At 45.6% G+C, this 15,737-nt stretch overlaps 1 protein-coding gene across 2 annotated transcripts in view; it reads left to right on the forward strand.

Moving 5' to 3' along the window:
* Positions 1–1,212: 1,212 nt before the first annotated feature.
* nup214 (nucleoporin 214) overlaps positions 1,213–15,737 on the forward strand; it is a 73,284-nt gene continuing 58,759 nt past the window's right edge. Inside the window, exons 1-7 of one of the 2 annotated variants that reach the window (XM_033048914.1) lie at positions 1,213–1,408; positions 7,174–7,369; positions 8,391–8,542; positions 9,879–10,071; positions 12,045–12,115; positions 14,241–14,304; positions 14,940–15,043. In XM_033048914.1, coding sequence (XP_032904805.1) covers positions 1,367–1,408; positions 7,174–7,369; positions 8,391–8,542; positions 9,879–10,071; positions 12,045–12,115; positions 14,241–14,304; positions 14,940–15,043 — 822 coding nt within the window. In that variant the 5' untranslated portion in view covers positions 1,213–1,366. The remainder of the gene's footprint in view (positions 1,409–7,173; positions 7,370–8,390; positions 8,543–9,878; positions 10,072–12,044; positions 12,116–14,240; positions 14,305–14,939; positions 15,044–15,737) is intronic. The other variant, XM_033048915.1, reaches the window with a different exon arrangement.

The raw sequence follows: 15,737 nt of genomic DNA on the forward strand, positions 1-15,737 counted from the left end.
GGTGGTTGGACAAAGGCCAGAGATGAAAAGATAAAAGGTGTGGGACAAGAATAGGTGTAAATTGTGAAGCCAGAGGCAGGAATATAGGATGGGAGGGAGAAATGGCTGTGTGCGCATGGCCTCACTCTGGCAATAGAGGAGGCCTAAGGCAGAAAGGTCAGTATGGGAATGGAAGTTAATATGGTTAGCAAATGGGAGATCCGGTAGACTTTGGTGGACTGAGCACGTATTTGGCAAAAGTCTATATAATCTCATTAATGTATCTTTGAGAATAATGTTTAGAAGATGCTAAAGAGTGAATTATCAGGGATCATAACTCCAAATCCACGTGTTGTTTCCATTTCTATTATATTTGTACCTGCAGCATTCGAAATATTCTGACATGGACAAATGGGGGTGCTTTATTATGTTAAAATTTGGGTTCCGATTGAGTGGGTAAAGCAAATTGGATTTCCTCAATACTTTGTGCTCTGGTAGAACTATATTAGAAATATACAATCTCAGTCATGTCCATCTTCACCAGTCAGGAATAGAGTACGGAAGTTCATGCAACAAGCAAATACATTCACATAGAAATTCATAATTCAAACATAACTTGACTGGAATCCTAAGTAGTTGATCTGCTAAACACAACACTACAATAGGACACAAAATGCTGGAGAAACTCAGCGGGTGAGGCAGCATCTATGGAGAGGTCGAGACCCTTCTTCAGTTTTATCTAAAACTCTCTATCTGGGAACACCATGGGAATGCCTTCAGTAGAAGATGGCTCACCCTGTTTTCTCAAGGATGGTCAATGAATGGGTGATAAATTGCCGCTATGCTTGCATCCTGAAATATAAATGAAAAAGGTAATAAATAACGCCTTGCATGGTCAGTGGTGCAATGCATTTTGCTGTCCGTTGCTGTTTGCGCTACATGTGCATTTACTAACTCCACCTCCGCTAACTCCACCTCCTCTATTCTTGTCCCACACCTTTTATCTAACTCCATTATCATGCATTTCTATTCCTTTCCTCCTGACATTCATTTCGCCCTCACGTAGTGTTTACAAAATTTACCCGACACTGTTACAAAGTATCATTCATTGTTTCATTCATACATTCATTCATTGATTCATTCATTCATGCATTCAACTCTGCGCGCCTGCGCCGGGCCGCTGCCTGGACTGACGATGACGCGGACTTCTGGCCCCGCCTCCCGCTCGCTCCCACGTGACCGAGGCTCTGTCTGTGATGCGCGCAGCGGCGCCGGATGTGACGCGCGTGGAGCGAGGCCTGTTTGAGCGGGCGGCGGCAGCAGCGGAGGCGTCGACTACTCGCAGTTTGTTCTCTTGGTGTTGGCGCCGGTTAACAAGTGACTCGCGATGGGGGACGGCGTGGTCGGCGTCCCCGAGAAGGAGATGAAGGTGAGTGGTGGAGAAAATAAATGCCTTGCTGTGGTTCACCGGACGGGCGAATGTGAGGGTGAAGTGGTGATGAGATGAGGGACAGCGAGTCTGGCAGAGAAAGCGCAGCATAGAAACATGGAAAATAGTTGCAGGAGTAGGCCATTCGGCCCTTCGAGCCTGCACCGCCATTCAATATGATCATGGCTGATCATCCAACTCAGTATCCCATCCCTGCCTTCTCCCCATACCCCCTGATCCCTTTAGCCACAAGGGCCACATCTAACTCCCTCTTAAATATAGCCAATAAACTGGCCTCAACTACCTTCTGTGGCAGAGAATTCCAGAGATTCAACAACTCTCTGTGTGAAAAGCATGGGCGCTGACATTGCCTGAGAGTGTGATCGTACATGACTATAAATCTATGTCTGCTAGTTTTGTAAACACTTATTTTGAAGTTTGCTTTCCGTGTTCACAACTTAAAAATTCAAGGGAGTAACAAGGAACTGCAGATGCTGGACTCCGCTATTCATTCAGCATCTTGTGGGACGCTGTAATTGATGTTGAGGCACAGAAGGTGTACGCTAAAGACCATGCTGAGTTCTGATTTCAGTTGTGCTGGAGGTCTCAGGAGGAAGCTGTGATGGTGCTGAAGTTTGTGTTTTCTTGGTTTCTTGGTCCTCCAAAATATTCCAAATGGAATTTAAACTGGAGGTGGTGAAGGGAGGGCTTAAGCCAGAAAGGATTATTGGGAAGAAAGAGTTACTTTAAATTTAGTTGCATCTGGTTGGGTAACTATGGTAGGGTGGAGATTATTCCATGCTTTAATTGTGCGGGGGAAGAACGAATTGCTGTACACATCTGTCATTTATTTAGCCAACTTGATTCATTCAATGTGATATCAAGAAGTGGCTGAGAGCACTGGATATAGTAAAGTGATCAGTTAACATTTCATCAGTGGTACTGAAGACTTCTCTCAATCATCACCAAAGTAATAGTGTCACTATCACTGTTATTAAATAGCTCTTACTCGTCAATCACCTACTTACTGAAGGGTTTTGACCTGAAATGTCACCCACTCCTCTCCAGAGATGCTGCCTGTCCCGCTGAGTTACTCCAACTTTTTGTGTCTGCAGGTAGTCAAAAGTGCTGGAGAAACTCAGCGAGTGCAGCAGCATCTATGGAGCGAAGGAAATTGGCAACGTTTTGGGCCGAAACGCTTCTTCAGACTGATGTGGGGTGGGGGGAGAAGAAAGGAGAAAGGAAGAGGAGGACCCAGAGGGCTGATGGAGAGCATTGAAGGGGAGGAGACAACAAGGGCTACCGGAAATTGGAGAAGTCAATGTTCATGCCGCTAGGGTGCAAACTGCCCAAGCGGTATATGAGGTGCTGCTTCTCAAATTTTCGGTGCTGCTCACTTTGGCCATGGAGGAGGTCCAGGACAGAAAGGTCGGGCTCGGAATGGGAGGGGGAGTTGAAGTGCTGAGCCACAGGAAGATCAGGTTGGTTAAGGCGGACCGAGCGGAGGTGTTCGGCGAAACGATCGCCAAGCGTACGCTTGGTCTCACCGATGTACATCAGCTGACATCTAGAGCAGCGGATGCAATAGATGAGGTTGGAGGAGGTGCACGTGAACATCTGTTGCCCCTGGAATGACTACTTGGGTCCTTGAATGGAGTCGAGGGGGGAGGTAAAGCGACAAGTGTAGCATCTCTTGCGGTTGCAGAGGAAAGTGCCCAGGGAGGGGGTGGTGCAGGAGGGAAGGGAAGAATTGACCAGGGAGTTACGGAGGGAGCGGTCTTTGCAGAAAGCAGACTGGGGGGGGGGGGGGGAAGATGGGAAGATGTGGCGAGTGGTGAGGTCATGTTGGAGGTGGCGAAAATGACGGAGGACTATTTGTTGTATGTGACGGCTAGTGGGGTGAAAGGTGAGGACTAGGGGGCCTCTGCCCTTGTTGCAAGTGGGGGGGATGGGGAGAGAGAACAGTGTTACGGGGTATTGAAGAGGACCCTAGTGAGAGCCTCATCTATAGTAGGGGAGGGGAACCCCAGTTCCCTGAAGAATGAGGACATTTCCGATGCCCTGGTGTGGAACACCTCATCCTGGGAGCAGATGCTGCGTAGACGGAGGAATTGGGAGTAGGGGATGGAGTCCTTACAGGAAGCAGGGTGGGAAGAAGTGTAGTCTAGATAGCCATGGGAGTCATTGAGTTTATAGTGGATGTCGGTCAGAAGTCTATCATCTGCAATGGAGATAGTGAGGTCAAGAAATGGTAGGGAAGTGTCGGAAATGGTCCAGGTTTATTTGAGTGCCGGATGGAAGTTAGTGGTGAAGCGGATGAGGTCAGTGAGTTGTGTGTGGGTGCAGGAGGTAGCAGCAATGCAATCGTCGATGTAGCGGAAGTAGAGGTCGAGGATGGGGCCCGGGTACGTCTCGAACAAGGATTGTTCGACGTACCCTACAAAGAGGCAGGCATAGCTGGGACCCATGCGCGTGCCCATAGCTACGCCTTGTATTTGGAGGAAATGGGAGGAGTCAAACGAAAGTTATTAAGGGTAAGGACCAGTTCCGCTCGGCGGAGGAGAGTATCTGTAAGCGGGGATTAGTTGGTTCTCCAGTCGAGGAAGAACCGGAGGGTTTTGAGACCCTCCTGGTGTGGGATGGAGGTGTAGAGTGACTGGACGTCCATGGTGAAGATGAGGGGATGGGGGCCTAGAGAACGGAATGCCCAGAGACGACGGAGAGTGTCTGAGGTGTCTTGAACACAGGTAGGGAGGGATTTAATCGGGGAATAGGATGGAGTCGAGGTATGTGGATATAAGTTCGGTAGGGCACGAACAGGCAGAGACAATGGATCTACCAGGACAGTCAGGTTTGTGGATTTTGGGGAGAAGGTAAAATTGGGCCGTGCGAGGCTGTGGAACGATGAGGTCAGAGGCTTGGGAGGGCAGGGAGCCGGAGTTGATGAGGTTGGTGATGGTGCTAGAGATAGTGGCCTGGTGCTCGTCTGTGGCGTCATGGTCCAGGGATAAGTAGGAGGAGGTGTCCGATAGTTGGCACGAGGCCTCAGCTTTGTAGAGATCAACGCGCCAGACTGCCACGGCACCTCCCTTGTCGGCGGGTTTGATAACCCAGCCTGGGTTGTTGCAGAATGAGTCGATGGCTGTACGTTCAGAGGGGGAGAGGTTAGAGTGAGACGGGAGTGGAGAAGTTGAGGTGGTTGATGTCCTGCGGGGCAGTTTTGAATAAAAAGATCCAAAGCCGGAAGATGACCATGAGGGGGGGGGGTCCAAGAGGAGGGGGTCCATTGGAAACAGGGGAAGGGATCAGCGATGGGGGGCGAGGACTCCTTCCCATGGAAGTACGCTGTGAGGCGGAGGCGACGGTAGAAGAGCTCCAAGTCGTGGTGGGCGTGGAACTCATTGAGGTGGGGACGGAAGGGGACAAAGGTAAGGCTTATGCTGACGACAGACCGTTCGGTGTCAGAGAGGGGGAGGTCAGAGGGGATGGTAAACACACGGCAGGGATACTTACAGCAGTATTTTCCGGAAGTGGTGGCGCTGGTGAACGGCTGTGGCTCGCCTGCAGTCCGTTTGTTTTTACTTTTTTGTGTTGTTTTTTTCGTCTTGTTTAGCTAAGTTTTTGGTTTTTAGGTTTGTGTTATGTGTGGGTGGGGGGGGGGGGTTGAAACAGGGCTTTCTGTCTCTCCCTTCGGGGGAATGCGACTTTCTTGTCGTATCCCCCTTCTCTGCCTCCGTCTGCGCTGAGGCCTAATGGCGGAGATGGCGACCTCGAGGCTCAGGAGGCAGAGCCTGTCAGGACTCGCCCTGGGCTCGCTCGCGTGAGGGCGGCACGGCTCGGGGCTGGAACGGCGCTCCCGTGAGGGGCTGAGACGCTCCCGTGAGGGCGGCCCGGCTCGAGGGTAACGGCGCTCCCGTGAGGGCGGCCTGGCTCGAGGGTAACGGCACTCCCATGAGGGGCTGAGACGCTCCCGTGAGGGCGGCCCGGCTCGAGGGTAACGGCACTCCCATGAGGGGCTGAGACGCTCCCGTGAGGGCGGCCCGGCTCGAGGGTAACGGCACTCCCATGAGGGGCTGAGACGCTCCCGTGAGGGCGGCCCGGCTCGAGGGTAACGGCACTCCCATGAGGGACTGAGACGCTCCCGTGAGGGCGGCCTGGCTCGAGGGTAACGGCGCTCCCGTGAGGGCGGCCTGGCTCGAGGGTAACGGCGCTCCCGTGAGGGACTGAGACGCTCCTGTGAGGGCGGCCTGGCTCGAGGGTAACGGCGCTCCCATGAGGGCGGCCCAGCTCGAGGGTAACGGCACTCCCATGAGGGACTGAGACGCTCCCGTGAGGGCGGCCTGGCTCGAGGGTAACGGCGCTCCCATGAGGGCGGCCTGGCGCGGGGCTGAGACGCTCCCGTGAGGACGGCCTGGCTCGAGGGTGGAACGGCGCTCACGTGAGGGCGACCCGCCTCGGGGCTGGAACGGTGCTCCGGTGGCTGAGATGGCGTTCTGGCGGCGGCGGCCTGAGTCCGGGGTTCGGCCGCGGGCTAGTGGACGACATCGTCAACAGCTGCGTCCGCTGGACTGGAGGGCGGCAGCTTCGACCACCCCCGGGCCGCGGAGTTTGAACCGGCCCGTTCGCGGAGCTCGGTGAGCCGCGGGACTGACATACCATTGCCCGGTGGGGTATCGCCTCAGCGCAGAGGGAGAAGAGGAGGGAAGAGACAGCAGCCCTAAGATTTTTGCCTCCATCACAGTGAGGAGGTGTTTGGTGGACCCACTGTGGTGGATGTTAATTTGTGTTTACTGTCTGTTCTGTTGTTTATTATTGTATGTATGGCTGCAGGTAACGACATTTCGTTCAGACCGTAAGGTCTGAATGACAAATAAAGGATCTAATTCTAAGTATGTCTGCATACTTACTAATGCCCGCTTTGGATTTTACAAGAATCACTATGTTCAAGACTTCAGCATATGGTGTTGTCGATAACGGTGATTGTAAAAGGCTAATTGGGCCGATCAATGACAGACGAAGTTTAATCCTGACAAGTGTGAGATGATACATTTTGGAAAGTCAAATAAGAGTAAGAAATATACAGTTAATGCTAGAGCCCTCGGAGGTTTTGATGAACGGTGGGACTTTGGGGTACAAGTCCAGAGATTTCTGGATGTGGCAATAAAGGTATAAAAGATGTAGGAAGGAACTGCAGATGCTGGTTTACGCCAAAGATAATGCAAAACGCTGGAGTAACTCAGCAAAACAGGCAGCATCTCTGAAGCGAAGGAATGGGTGACGTTTCGGGTCAAAGCCCTTCTGCACACTGAGACTCGGACTCAGATTGAGACTTTAGACGGTCTGAAGAAAGGACTCGGCATGTAACAACTTTATAAGACATTGGTTCGGCCTCACCTACAGTATTGTATACAGATTAATGCCATACTGGAAAAAGGATTTGCTTGTGTTGGAGAGGATCCCAAAGAGATTCGTCAGGATGTTATATGGATTAGGAAATTTGGTTATAAGGAGAGATTGAATAAGCTAGATGTTTTTGATTGTCAGTTTCTAAGGTAGTAAAACAAACTGTGACATAAAGGTACGGTTCCAAACCTCTGTAATATAACACAGATAGTTGCCATTTGTATCAGCCATCCAATTTGCCCTTCCGTACCTCCAATTTATCTAATCATCTTGCATGGGATTTCTTACTATTTTGATGCCACCTTTAGGTTGTAGTGGTTTCCTTCGTAAGTTGTTTGAACATTTCTAACTTCCTTCCACAGTATTTCATGTTCCGGCAGATGAAGAGATTTCGCGTCTTTGACGTCCCGGAGGAGTTGCCGAAGGATAGGGTCAGTCTCTTGGTCATATCCAACCATTATGGACTCGTCTTTATGGGAGGCGTCAATGGCATGAAAATTATCAGCAGTCAGTACATTGCTTTGGCTGACAAGGAAGAGGGAAGTATAAATGAAATTAGTAAGTACTCATCTTTCTTTTAAAATTGTGAGCTAGATGGTGGAAAACTTGATTCTCCTCACTTTTGGTCAAGGGTAATGTGCATGCTTGAAGGCCATGGGCACTACACTGCTGAAAGAGTGTTTTGGCCTCTGAATTACTGCTTCATAGGCTCAGTAGATTGTTGTTAGGCATTCATGGAAATTCTAAAAAGTGACTTCAAGTATTCTACTTAATACGATATAGAGGAATTATCTTCTTTATGGATTTTGAATAGAATTTCTGGGGGGCCTTTCTGCTGATGAGACAAAATTAAATTGGAACCAGATTGTTGGTAAAATAGTTATGAAACATAATATCAAAGGTTTGCTGAAATGTTGAGCTTGTAGCGGGGAGTCCAGGAGTCCAACCAAGAATGAGGCGAAAACAAGTTATGTGCACGAAATGGCGTTTATTACTGTCACGGTGCTGCTTCCTACACCAACCCCATGACCGGGCGTGACCCGACCTTAAATACTCCCGGTTGGACCCCATGACCCAACGCCTCCCACTCCGAAACGCTCAACTCCTCCCTCCTGAGCCGAGGGATCGCTACCCGTGGCTAGCCACCAGGTACCACCACAAGCTATGCCTCTAATGTGTGTGTGTGTGTGTTTGGATTTCTGTGATCAACAGAAAATGATCCGTGTTTTTGTAGTTTGGTTATTGTTTGTAGTAGTTTATTGAGTACAAACCGTGGGTTAATCTCTGTATAATCATCTCATCGTTTGAGTTAAGTGACTGTAAGTAACTTTGATGGTACTGATGAAGTGACAATGCTTATGGGTACATAGTATATGAGATGGGGACCTAGAACAATCACTCTCTTCATACTTGCCATTATCATTAAAAGGGGCATGTTGGTATAATTTCTATTCTTCCAAGGCTGCCAACTGCATTAATAAGAGATGACCTTATGCTCTGTAGTTTCTTTATCTTGAAAGATATTTAATCTGTATAGGGCTGAGTCATTTTCTAACCTGGTTCTGTTTTAATGTCCCAGTTGAAGGTGCACCTTTTATGACAGTTAGTATGAAGCTCCCTATGCACCACATTGCACTCAGCCATGATGATTTAACCTTGTCTGTTGCCATGGTGTCAGAAGAGTATGGGCTGGTCATTGCTTTCTTTGATATTCGCACATTTCTGAATAAGGTGAGTGCTGCATAAGTTTGTTTTTATTGCACACTGTTCTTCATCCAATGTTGGTAAACATAATCCATCCAGGAATCACATTCTTATTCACATGCTTATACATTTATGCAAGCTGTTTGTGTTTACGGGTAAAGCAACACCATAATGATACAGCGGATAAGGCGACTATTGTGTCTGTGGTAACCCACAGCCATCCTGTCCACCCTACCAGCTTAAGCCACGTAGTTCATCTTTCCTCTAAAATAGTATAGCAAGAATTGAAATCCCGTCTATTTATGTTTTAAACATAAACTTTGGCGATAATCAAATAAGAAGTTCTTATGAAGCTGCTGGCTAAATAGTTTATGAGTATATTGCAGGGAAAGAAAACAAATGCCTTGCCACATATGCTTCCAGTCCAGGTTTATTTTTATCTACTGGGTAGGGAGGGGTAGATAGTGAACACCAGCCATACCCATATTTAAAAGTTAAAAGTTGTGCAAGAACAAAGCATTCAACCGATCTTTGCAGCAGCTGTGCTAGCAACATGTGCTTTTACCCTACTTAATCTTTCTCCATTATCATGCACTTTTATTCCTTTCCTCCTTAATGTTGGACATGTAATAGAAATAAACACACATTGTGGAGAGACTATTATTTCTTTGTCATCTCTAGTGGTTTATGTGGTGCATAAACCTGCCGCTCTGAGTGGTTAGTTTTTGTACTGGAGTGAATACAGTAATGTTAAATAATGTATATATTTGTCATGACTAATTGTACCACTTTGATGTTACACATGGCTAATATCCAACATTTTAATTCCTCTTGTTCTAATCCCTCCATGGCTTTGCTCTAGTTCAAACTCTTCGTCTCCTCCAGCACTACAATTCTTTGGCATTGTGCCCGTTCTAATGTTTCTGACCCGTAATGCTGCACTCTTTTTGCTCCAGCATGAGGAACTGTGCCAAAGGGTCTATAAATTCCCCATTTTTTCTAGCCTGTCTTCTCCTTAAAACAGAATTAGGATGTCACAGGAGGTGGCTACTCGGACCATTACTGCTTCAAGTAGAGCAGTTTAGTTGGGTTTCTTCTGCCAAAATCCTGCAAACTATTTGATCTTAAATGCTAGTCCAATTGCCTCTGAAAAGTCCTTGCAGAGTCTGGTTCCAACAAGTACTAGTTTTCCAGATTTGCTTTAAAACTAATCAACGTTTAAAGCATATCTTTTCTGGCCATATTTTAGGCGATTTGTCCAAAGATACCTTTGCCTAGCTCTGTTTAACCTGTATCAGTTACCTTGTGTGTTTTTATTATATACCGTAATTGCAGCTATGTAAATATGTTTCCTTTATTGTAGGATAAACCTCAGAAGCGTCCATTTGTGTATTACAAGCCAGAAAAAAAGTGCACAGTGTTGGATTTAAAATGGAATCCCACGGTATTTTCCATCCTGGCAATCTGCATGTCAGATGGAAGCGTGACCATATTGGAGGTTACTGACATCGTTAAGCAGCATGCTAGCCTTCCGGCCACTGCTGGCATCACTTCTTGTAGGTATTGCCCACTTGGTTGTGACCTCGCTTTACCTAACAGGGTCTGCACACTTTGACATATTGGGCAATTTGTGTGATTGTACAACCTAAAGAATATCTTTAAAAAAAGAGCTGGAATAATTTAACAGGTCAAGCAGCATCTCTGGTGAACTTGGATTGGCAATATTTTTTGGGTTAGCACCCTTCTTGATTCTGAAGAATGATCCTGACCCAGAACGTCACCTATTAGTTATCCAGAGATTGTGTATCACCCTGCTGAGTTACTCCAGCACTGTGCCTTTTTTGGCACCAGCATCTCCAGTTCAATGTGTGTGAAGAGTAAGCAATAATATGTTGAACTGTTCACGACTCCATGTTACTGAACTGAATTTGTCTATGAAATGGAGACTGATGCATACAGTCTTGAATTTTGTGAGATGCCTTGCAGTGGATGACTGTGTGCATGTTACTTGCCAATCTCAACACAATGTCTTTGACATTGGTGATGCAAAACTGCTTTCATTCGCCTATCACTTCATTTTATGTAGTCGTACATCTCTTTTGACTCTCACTTTATTTAAGTAAAAGATGTGACCATGGGCTCCAACTATGCCTGTCTTTTTGTTGATTACGTTGAAAAATCCTTGTTCCATATGGACATTGGCATAATACCACAGCTCTTTCTCCATTACATATATAACTGCATCGGGGCTGCCTCCTGCACTGCAAAAACCCAATCCCTTTTTTTTCCGTCTTCTCCCTACCCCCCCTCCCCACCACAAATGTTCTTTCTCTGGCTTTGCATTCGAAACCCCCATCACCTGTATCCACTTATCACTTGCCTGACTTTGTCCTGCCCACACCTCTCCCAGCTTTCTTCCTCCTCCCACTCCCACCCCCACCCCCCTACAATCGGTCTGAAGAAGGTTCCCAACCCAAAATATCGCCTATCCATGTTCTCCAGAAATGCTGCTTGACCTGCTGAATTACTCCAGCACTTTGTGTCTTTTTTTGTAAGCCAGCATCAGCAGTTCAGTGGGGAAGCCTGCTCTGAATCCAACCAAGTCACCATAGATCCCCGACATCTTCATCTTCTGCGTCAACCTATCCTGAGGGACATATCAATGCCTTACTAAAATCCTCGTAAATAAACATCCACTATAGCATCATCAATCACCTACCTCGCCTCCTCAAAAAACGAACTTATATCAAGTTAGTAAGACATTACCTGCCGTAGACAAAGCTAGACACAAAATGCTGGAGTAACTCAGCGGGGGCGGCAGCATCTTTGGAGAGAAGGAATGGGTGACGTTTCAGGTCGCGACCCTTCTTCAGACTGATGACAGGGTAGACAAAGCTATGCTGACTGTCCCTATTATCCCAGAGCTATGCAGTTTGCTGGAACTAATGCACTGCAATGCTAAGACTGTATTTTGTGCTCTGTATCTTCCCCTTTGCTCTATCGTGCTTGAGTTTGAACTGATTGCATCTATGTATGATAAATCTGATCTGTTTGCATAGCACCAAAACAAAGCTTTTCAGTGTACCTCCGTACTTGTAAAGGCCCTGTCCCACGATGCGAGTTTACCCAAGAGCTCTCCCGAGTTTAAAATAAATCAAACTCGTGGTAAGTACGTAGAATGTACGTAGCGGGGTACGTCGGAGCTCATGGATGTCTTGTTGCGGCTCGTAATACTAACGGCAGGTACTCGGGGAAACGCGGAAACTCGTGAAGTTTTTGCAACAGTGTGAAAAATTTCCAAGAGTAAAAAAATACTCGTGATGAAGTACCACGAGTTTTATTTTATTTTTTGTAAACTCTGAAGAGCTCTTGGGTAAACTCACATCGTGGGACAGGGGCTTAACAATAATAAACCTAATCTAACATGTTGTTTCTCACTTTTCCAATTTGGCTTCTCCCCCTCCCCCCCACCCTGCCCTCCTTCACCTCTCTCCTCAATCTTGCCCTCTTCTGCACTTCCACTTTTTAGTATGCTGGAGTCCAAAAGGGAAACAGTTGGCTGCTGGTCGTCAAAATGGGACAGTGGTTCAATACTCGCCGGTAAGTGGGTCATGATGCCTGTATTTTTTTCTGACATTTTTACTCTTATTCTCCTTAATAGTCTCTAAACAGCCACAGAAACCTTAACTCGACTACAATTGTAACCTCTTCCGATATCCATTATCTCGAAACTCAGCGGGTGCGGCAGCATCTATGGAGCGAAGGAAATAGGCAACGTTTCGGGCCGAAACCCTTCTTCAGACTAATGCAGGGTGGGGAGGGGGGCGGTAAGAAGAAAGGAAGAGGAGGAGCCTGAGGGCTGAGGGAGAGCTGAGAAGGGTATTTATGAATAATATTATCTAATCTGATTGCATGTAAAACAACGGTTTTCATTGCTCCTCTGTACTCGAGACAGCAATAAACCTAAAAAGAATTTGAGAATAGAGATCAACAATCATACTTTGAAGGTATGATTTCACATAATAGGTGATTAAGAGTGATTGGTATTACGAGGTTAAAAAGGTGGAAGTTTCCTTTGCTGGAGAGGTGCTGAGCAAAGGGCCGAACTTTAGGATAGGAGTCTTCAGTGCGGATGTCAGGAGTCTGTTATAAATCATAGAAATCTGAGATGCAATGCCCTGGAACATTTATTGAGACCATCTAATGATTTGAGAATTTCAAAAATTGGAGTTAGTAAACTTTTGTCATGTGAGAATGTTAAGGAGATATGGAACAAGCGTAGTAGAATTTAATAAATCAACAGAATGGTTGGCCAGCTCCTTTTTAATATGTTTATTGAATTGGCTTCAATTGTGTTCCATGTTATACAATTCCATAGAATCAATGCAGTCTGGGATTAAAGGTTTATTCCTTATTTCAATGTTCTTAGAGTTGTCAGGCATCAGATGCTTGCTACCGGCTTCTAATCTATCCAATCATGTTGGAATTTCATACGTTCCTATGAGATCTCGTCGTCTTCTAAATCAAATTGATCCAATCTCTCTTTCGCCTATTCTGCCATCCCAGGAATCCCACCTTTGCTAAACTCCACAGCAAACATGTCCTCCTACTCTTCACGTTGTATGTTAATTATACGAATAATAGAGTTGACAAACTATGTGGCCAAGTTTGTGGATGATATGAAGATAGGTGGACGGGCAGGTAGTGTAGAGGAAGTGAAGTCTTCAGGAAGACTTGACAGATTGGGAGAGTGGGAAAATAAATGGCGGATGGAATGCAACGTATAAAATGTGCAGTCATGCACTTCAGTAGTAGGAATAAAGGCATAGACTGTTTTCTAAATGGGGAGAGGATTCAGAAATCGATGGTGCAAAAGCACTTGGGAGTGATGGTGCAGGATTACCCAAAGAGTAATTTACAGGTTGAATTGTTAGTAAGGAAGGAAAATGCAATGTTTGCATTCATTGTAATGCTGAGACTTTGTAAGGCGTTGGTCAGACTGCAATTGGAGTATTGAGAGCAGTTTAGGACCCCATATCTGAAGAGGGATGTGCTGACATTTGAGAGGGACCAGGCGAGTTTTATGAGAATGATCGTGGGGATCATTAGTGTAACATATGATGAGCATTAACTGGCTCTGGGCCTTTACTCACTGGAGTTTAGAAGGGTGAGGTGGGATATCATTGAAACTCACCGAATAGTGAAACGCCTAATTAGAGTGGATGTGAAAAAGATGTTTCCACCAGAGGGAGAGTCTAGAACCAGAAGGCACAGCCTCCGATTAAAACGACAGATCTGTAGAAAGGAGATGAGGAGGAATTTCTTTAACCAGAGGGTGGTGAAAATGGAATTCATTGCTGAAGACGGCTTTGGAAGCCACGTCATGGGGTATTTTTAAATGCGGGGCTTGACAGATTCTTGAATAGTAAGGGTGTCAAAGGTTTCAGGGAGAAATCAGGCAAATGGGGTTGCGAGGGAAAGATAGATCAGCCACCATTGAATGGCAGAGTAGAATCAATGGGCCTAATGGCCTAATTCTGCACCTCTGACATTAACTTTTGCATACAAATATATTTGGAGGACCTTATTGAAAGCTTTCTGAAGTTCCAGCTGACAAATTCTCCCTTATCTATTCTACAAGTTACATCCTCAAAAAAATAGTTCTGTTTGTTGTGTATTTACATTTTCAACTTGGAGATAATTAACATTTTTTCTTTCTTTCTAGGTATTGCAAGAAAAGAAAGTTATCTCTTGTCCCCCTTTCTACAAATCGGAGAACCCAGTTAAAGGTGGGATGCATACAGGGGAGTCATATCATGGCTTCTCTCATGTTCAATTTAATAAGTGTTAACTTGGATTTAGTTTCAAGTATATAATTTAACTCTATTATTTTTATGGGGCTCTAGAATTAGTGCTGTTTGATCAGGTAACGTTCATTTTATTCCTATTACTATTACATTCCTTCCTTTTTTTCCTGTTAAATCCACTTCACAAATGTAAGCTATATACAGGGAACCATGCATACATTCGGGAGAGATTGAATAACAGTGCCACTGTGTTATAAAGTTTATTGTTCTGATGAAGCCGTGGGCATATTTGTGGCTGTTGCTCTAACAGCGCTAGTTAGATCAGATCAGTAAACTACTGAAGCAGCGTTCAATCCAATGCTTCCACTGTGGTTCAGTATTCCACTCACTTAGTATTTGTGGGACATACATGCACGTAGAAATTTGTCCAAGTCATTTTTAAGTATCTATTCAATGCAGCATGAAGTTGGTTCAAAAGTCTCTGTGTTTGCACTTAATGCAGATAAGTGACGAATATACTGATGTGTTGAGTCGACTGAGGCAGCTCGTTGGTATGTTTACACATGTTAGTACTTGTAAGTTGCTGATTTATAATTGTGTCACTTTTTCTTTGGCAGTTTTGGACATACACTGGATTAGTACATATGTCTTTTCAGTGGTGTTTGTAGCTGCAGATGGATCCCAGGAAACTCCCCCTGATGTTGTGATTATTTCCCTAGCAGTAAGTAGTTTTCGTGGGAGTACTTGGTTGTCTCCATGCCATGTTCTGGATTTTCAAAAGTCGTATTTTTTTTTTCTAAGAATGTCACAGCTTTTACTAAGTTTAAGGCACTATCCAAATAAATACTGAAACTCAAGACTATACTCTAAGATGACACTTCATTTCTGCACTTAGAATGCAATGTACAAGTACAGGCGTTATGTTCCAGATGAGACATAAATTTGGTATATTTTCTCCCTCTTTATCTAATGAAAAGATTCCATACAACTGTCTCAAGGAGGACTGGAGGGTTATTCCTCTATGGTTTTGCTGGGTCTGCAGTGTCTGTAAAGTGTATAATTTAAGTAAGTGGTGCAAAGCGAATGTGCAGCTTTATCTTCAAAGAATTAAATAAATGTATACAGTACTTAAAGGATGATGGGCATGACCGGTTATCCATGCCAAACAAGATCTCCACATGAACGTGTCCCATTTGTTTCTATATGTCCCATCCCTCAACCTTTGCTATCCATGCACCGGTCCAAGAGTTTTTTAAACATTATAATTGTATAATCCACCTCTGCAACGTCTTCCATAAACCCACCACTACTGTGTCATCAAATATTACATGAAAATATATGTCCATATTGCCCTGATGTCCAGACCTGTTACACCATGTGCATAGCTTAAAGAAAAATATGTGTGTGCTTTTACA

This window comes from Amblyraja radiata, chromosome 32 (genome assembly GCF_010909765.2).
Source record: "Amblyraja radiata isolate CabotCenter1 chromosome 32, sAmbRad1.1.pri, whole genome shotgun sequence".
Taxonomy (NCBI): domain Eukaryota; kingdom Metazoa; phylum Chordata; class Chondrichthyes; order Rajiformes; family Rajidae; genus Amblyraja; species Amblyraja radiata.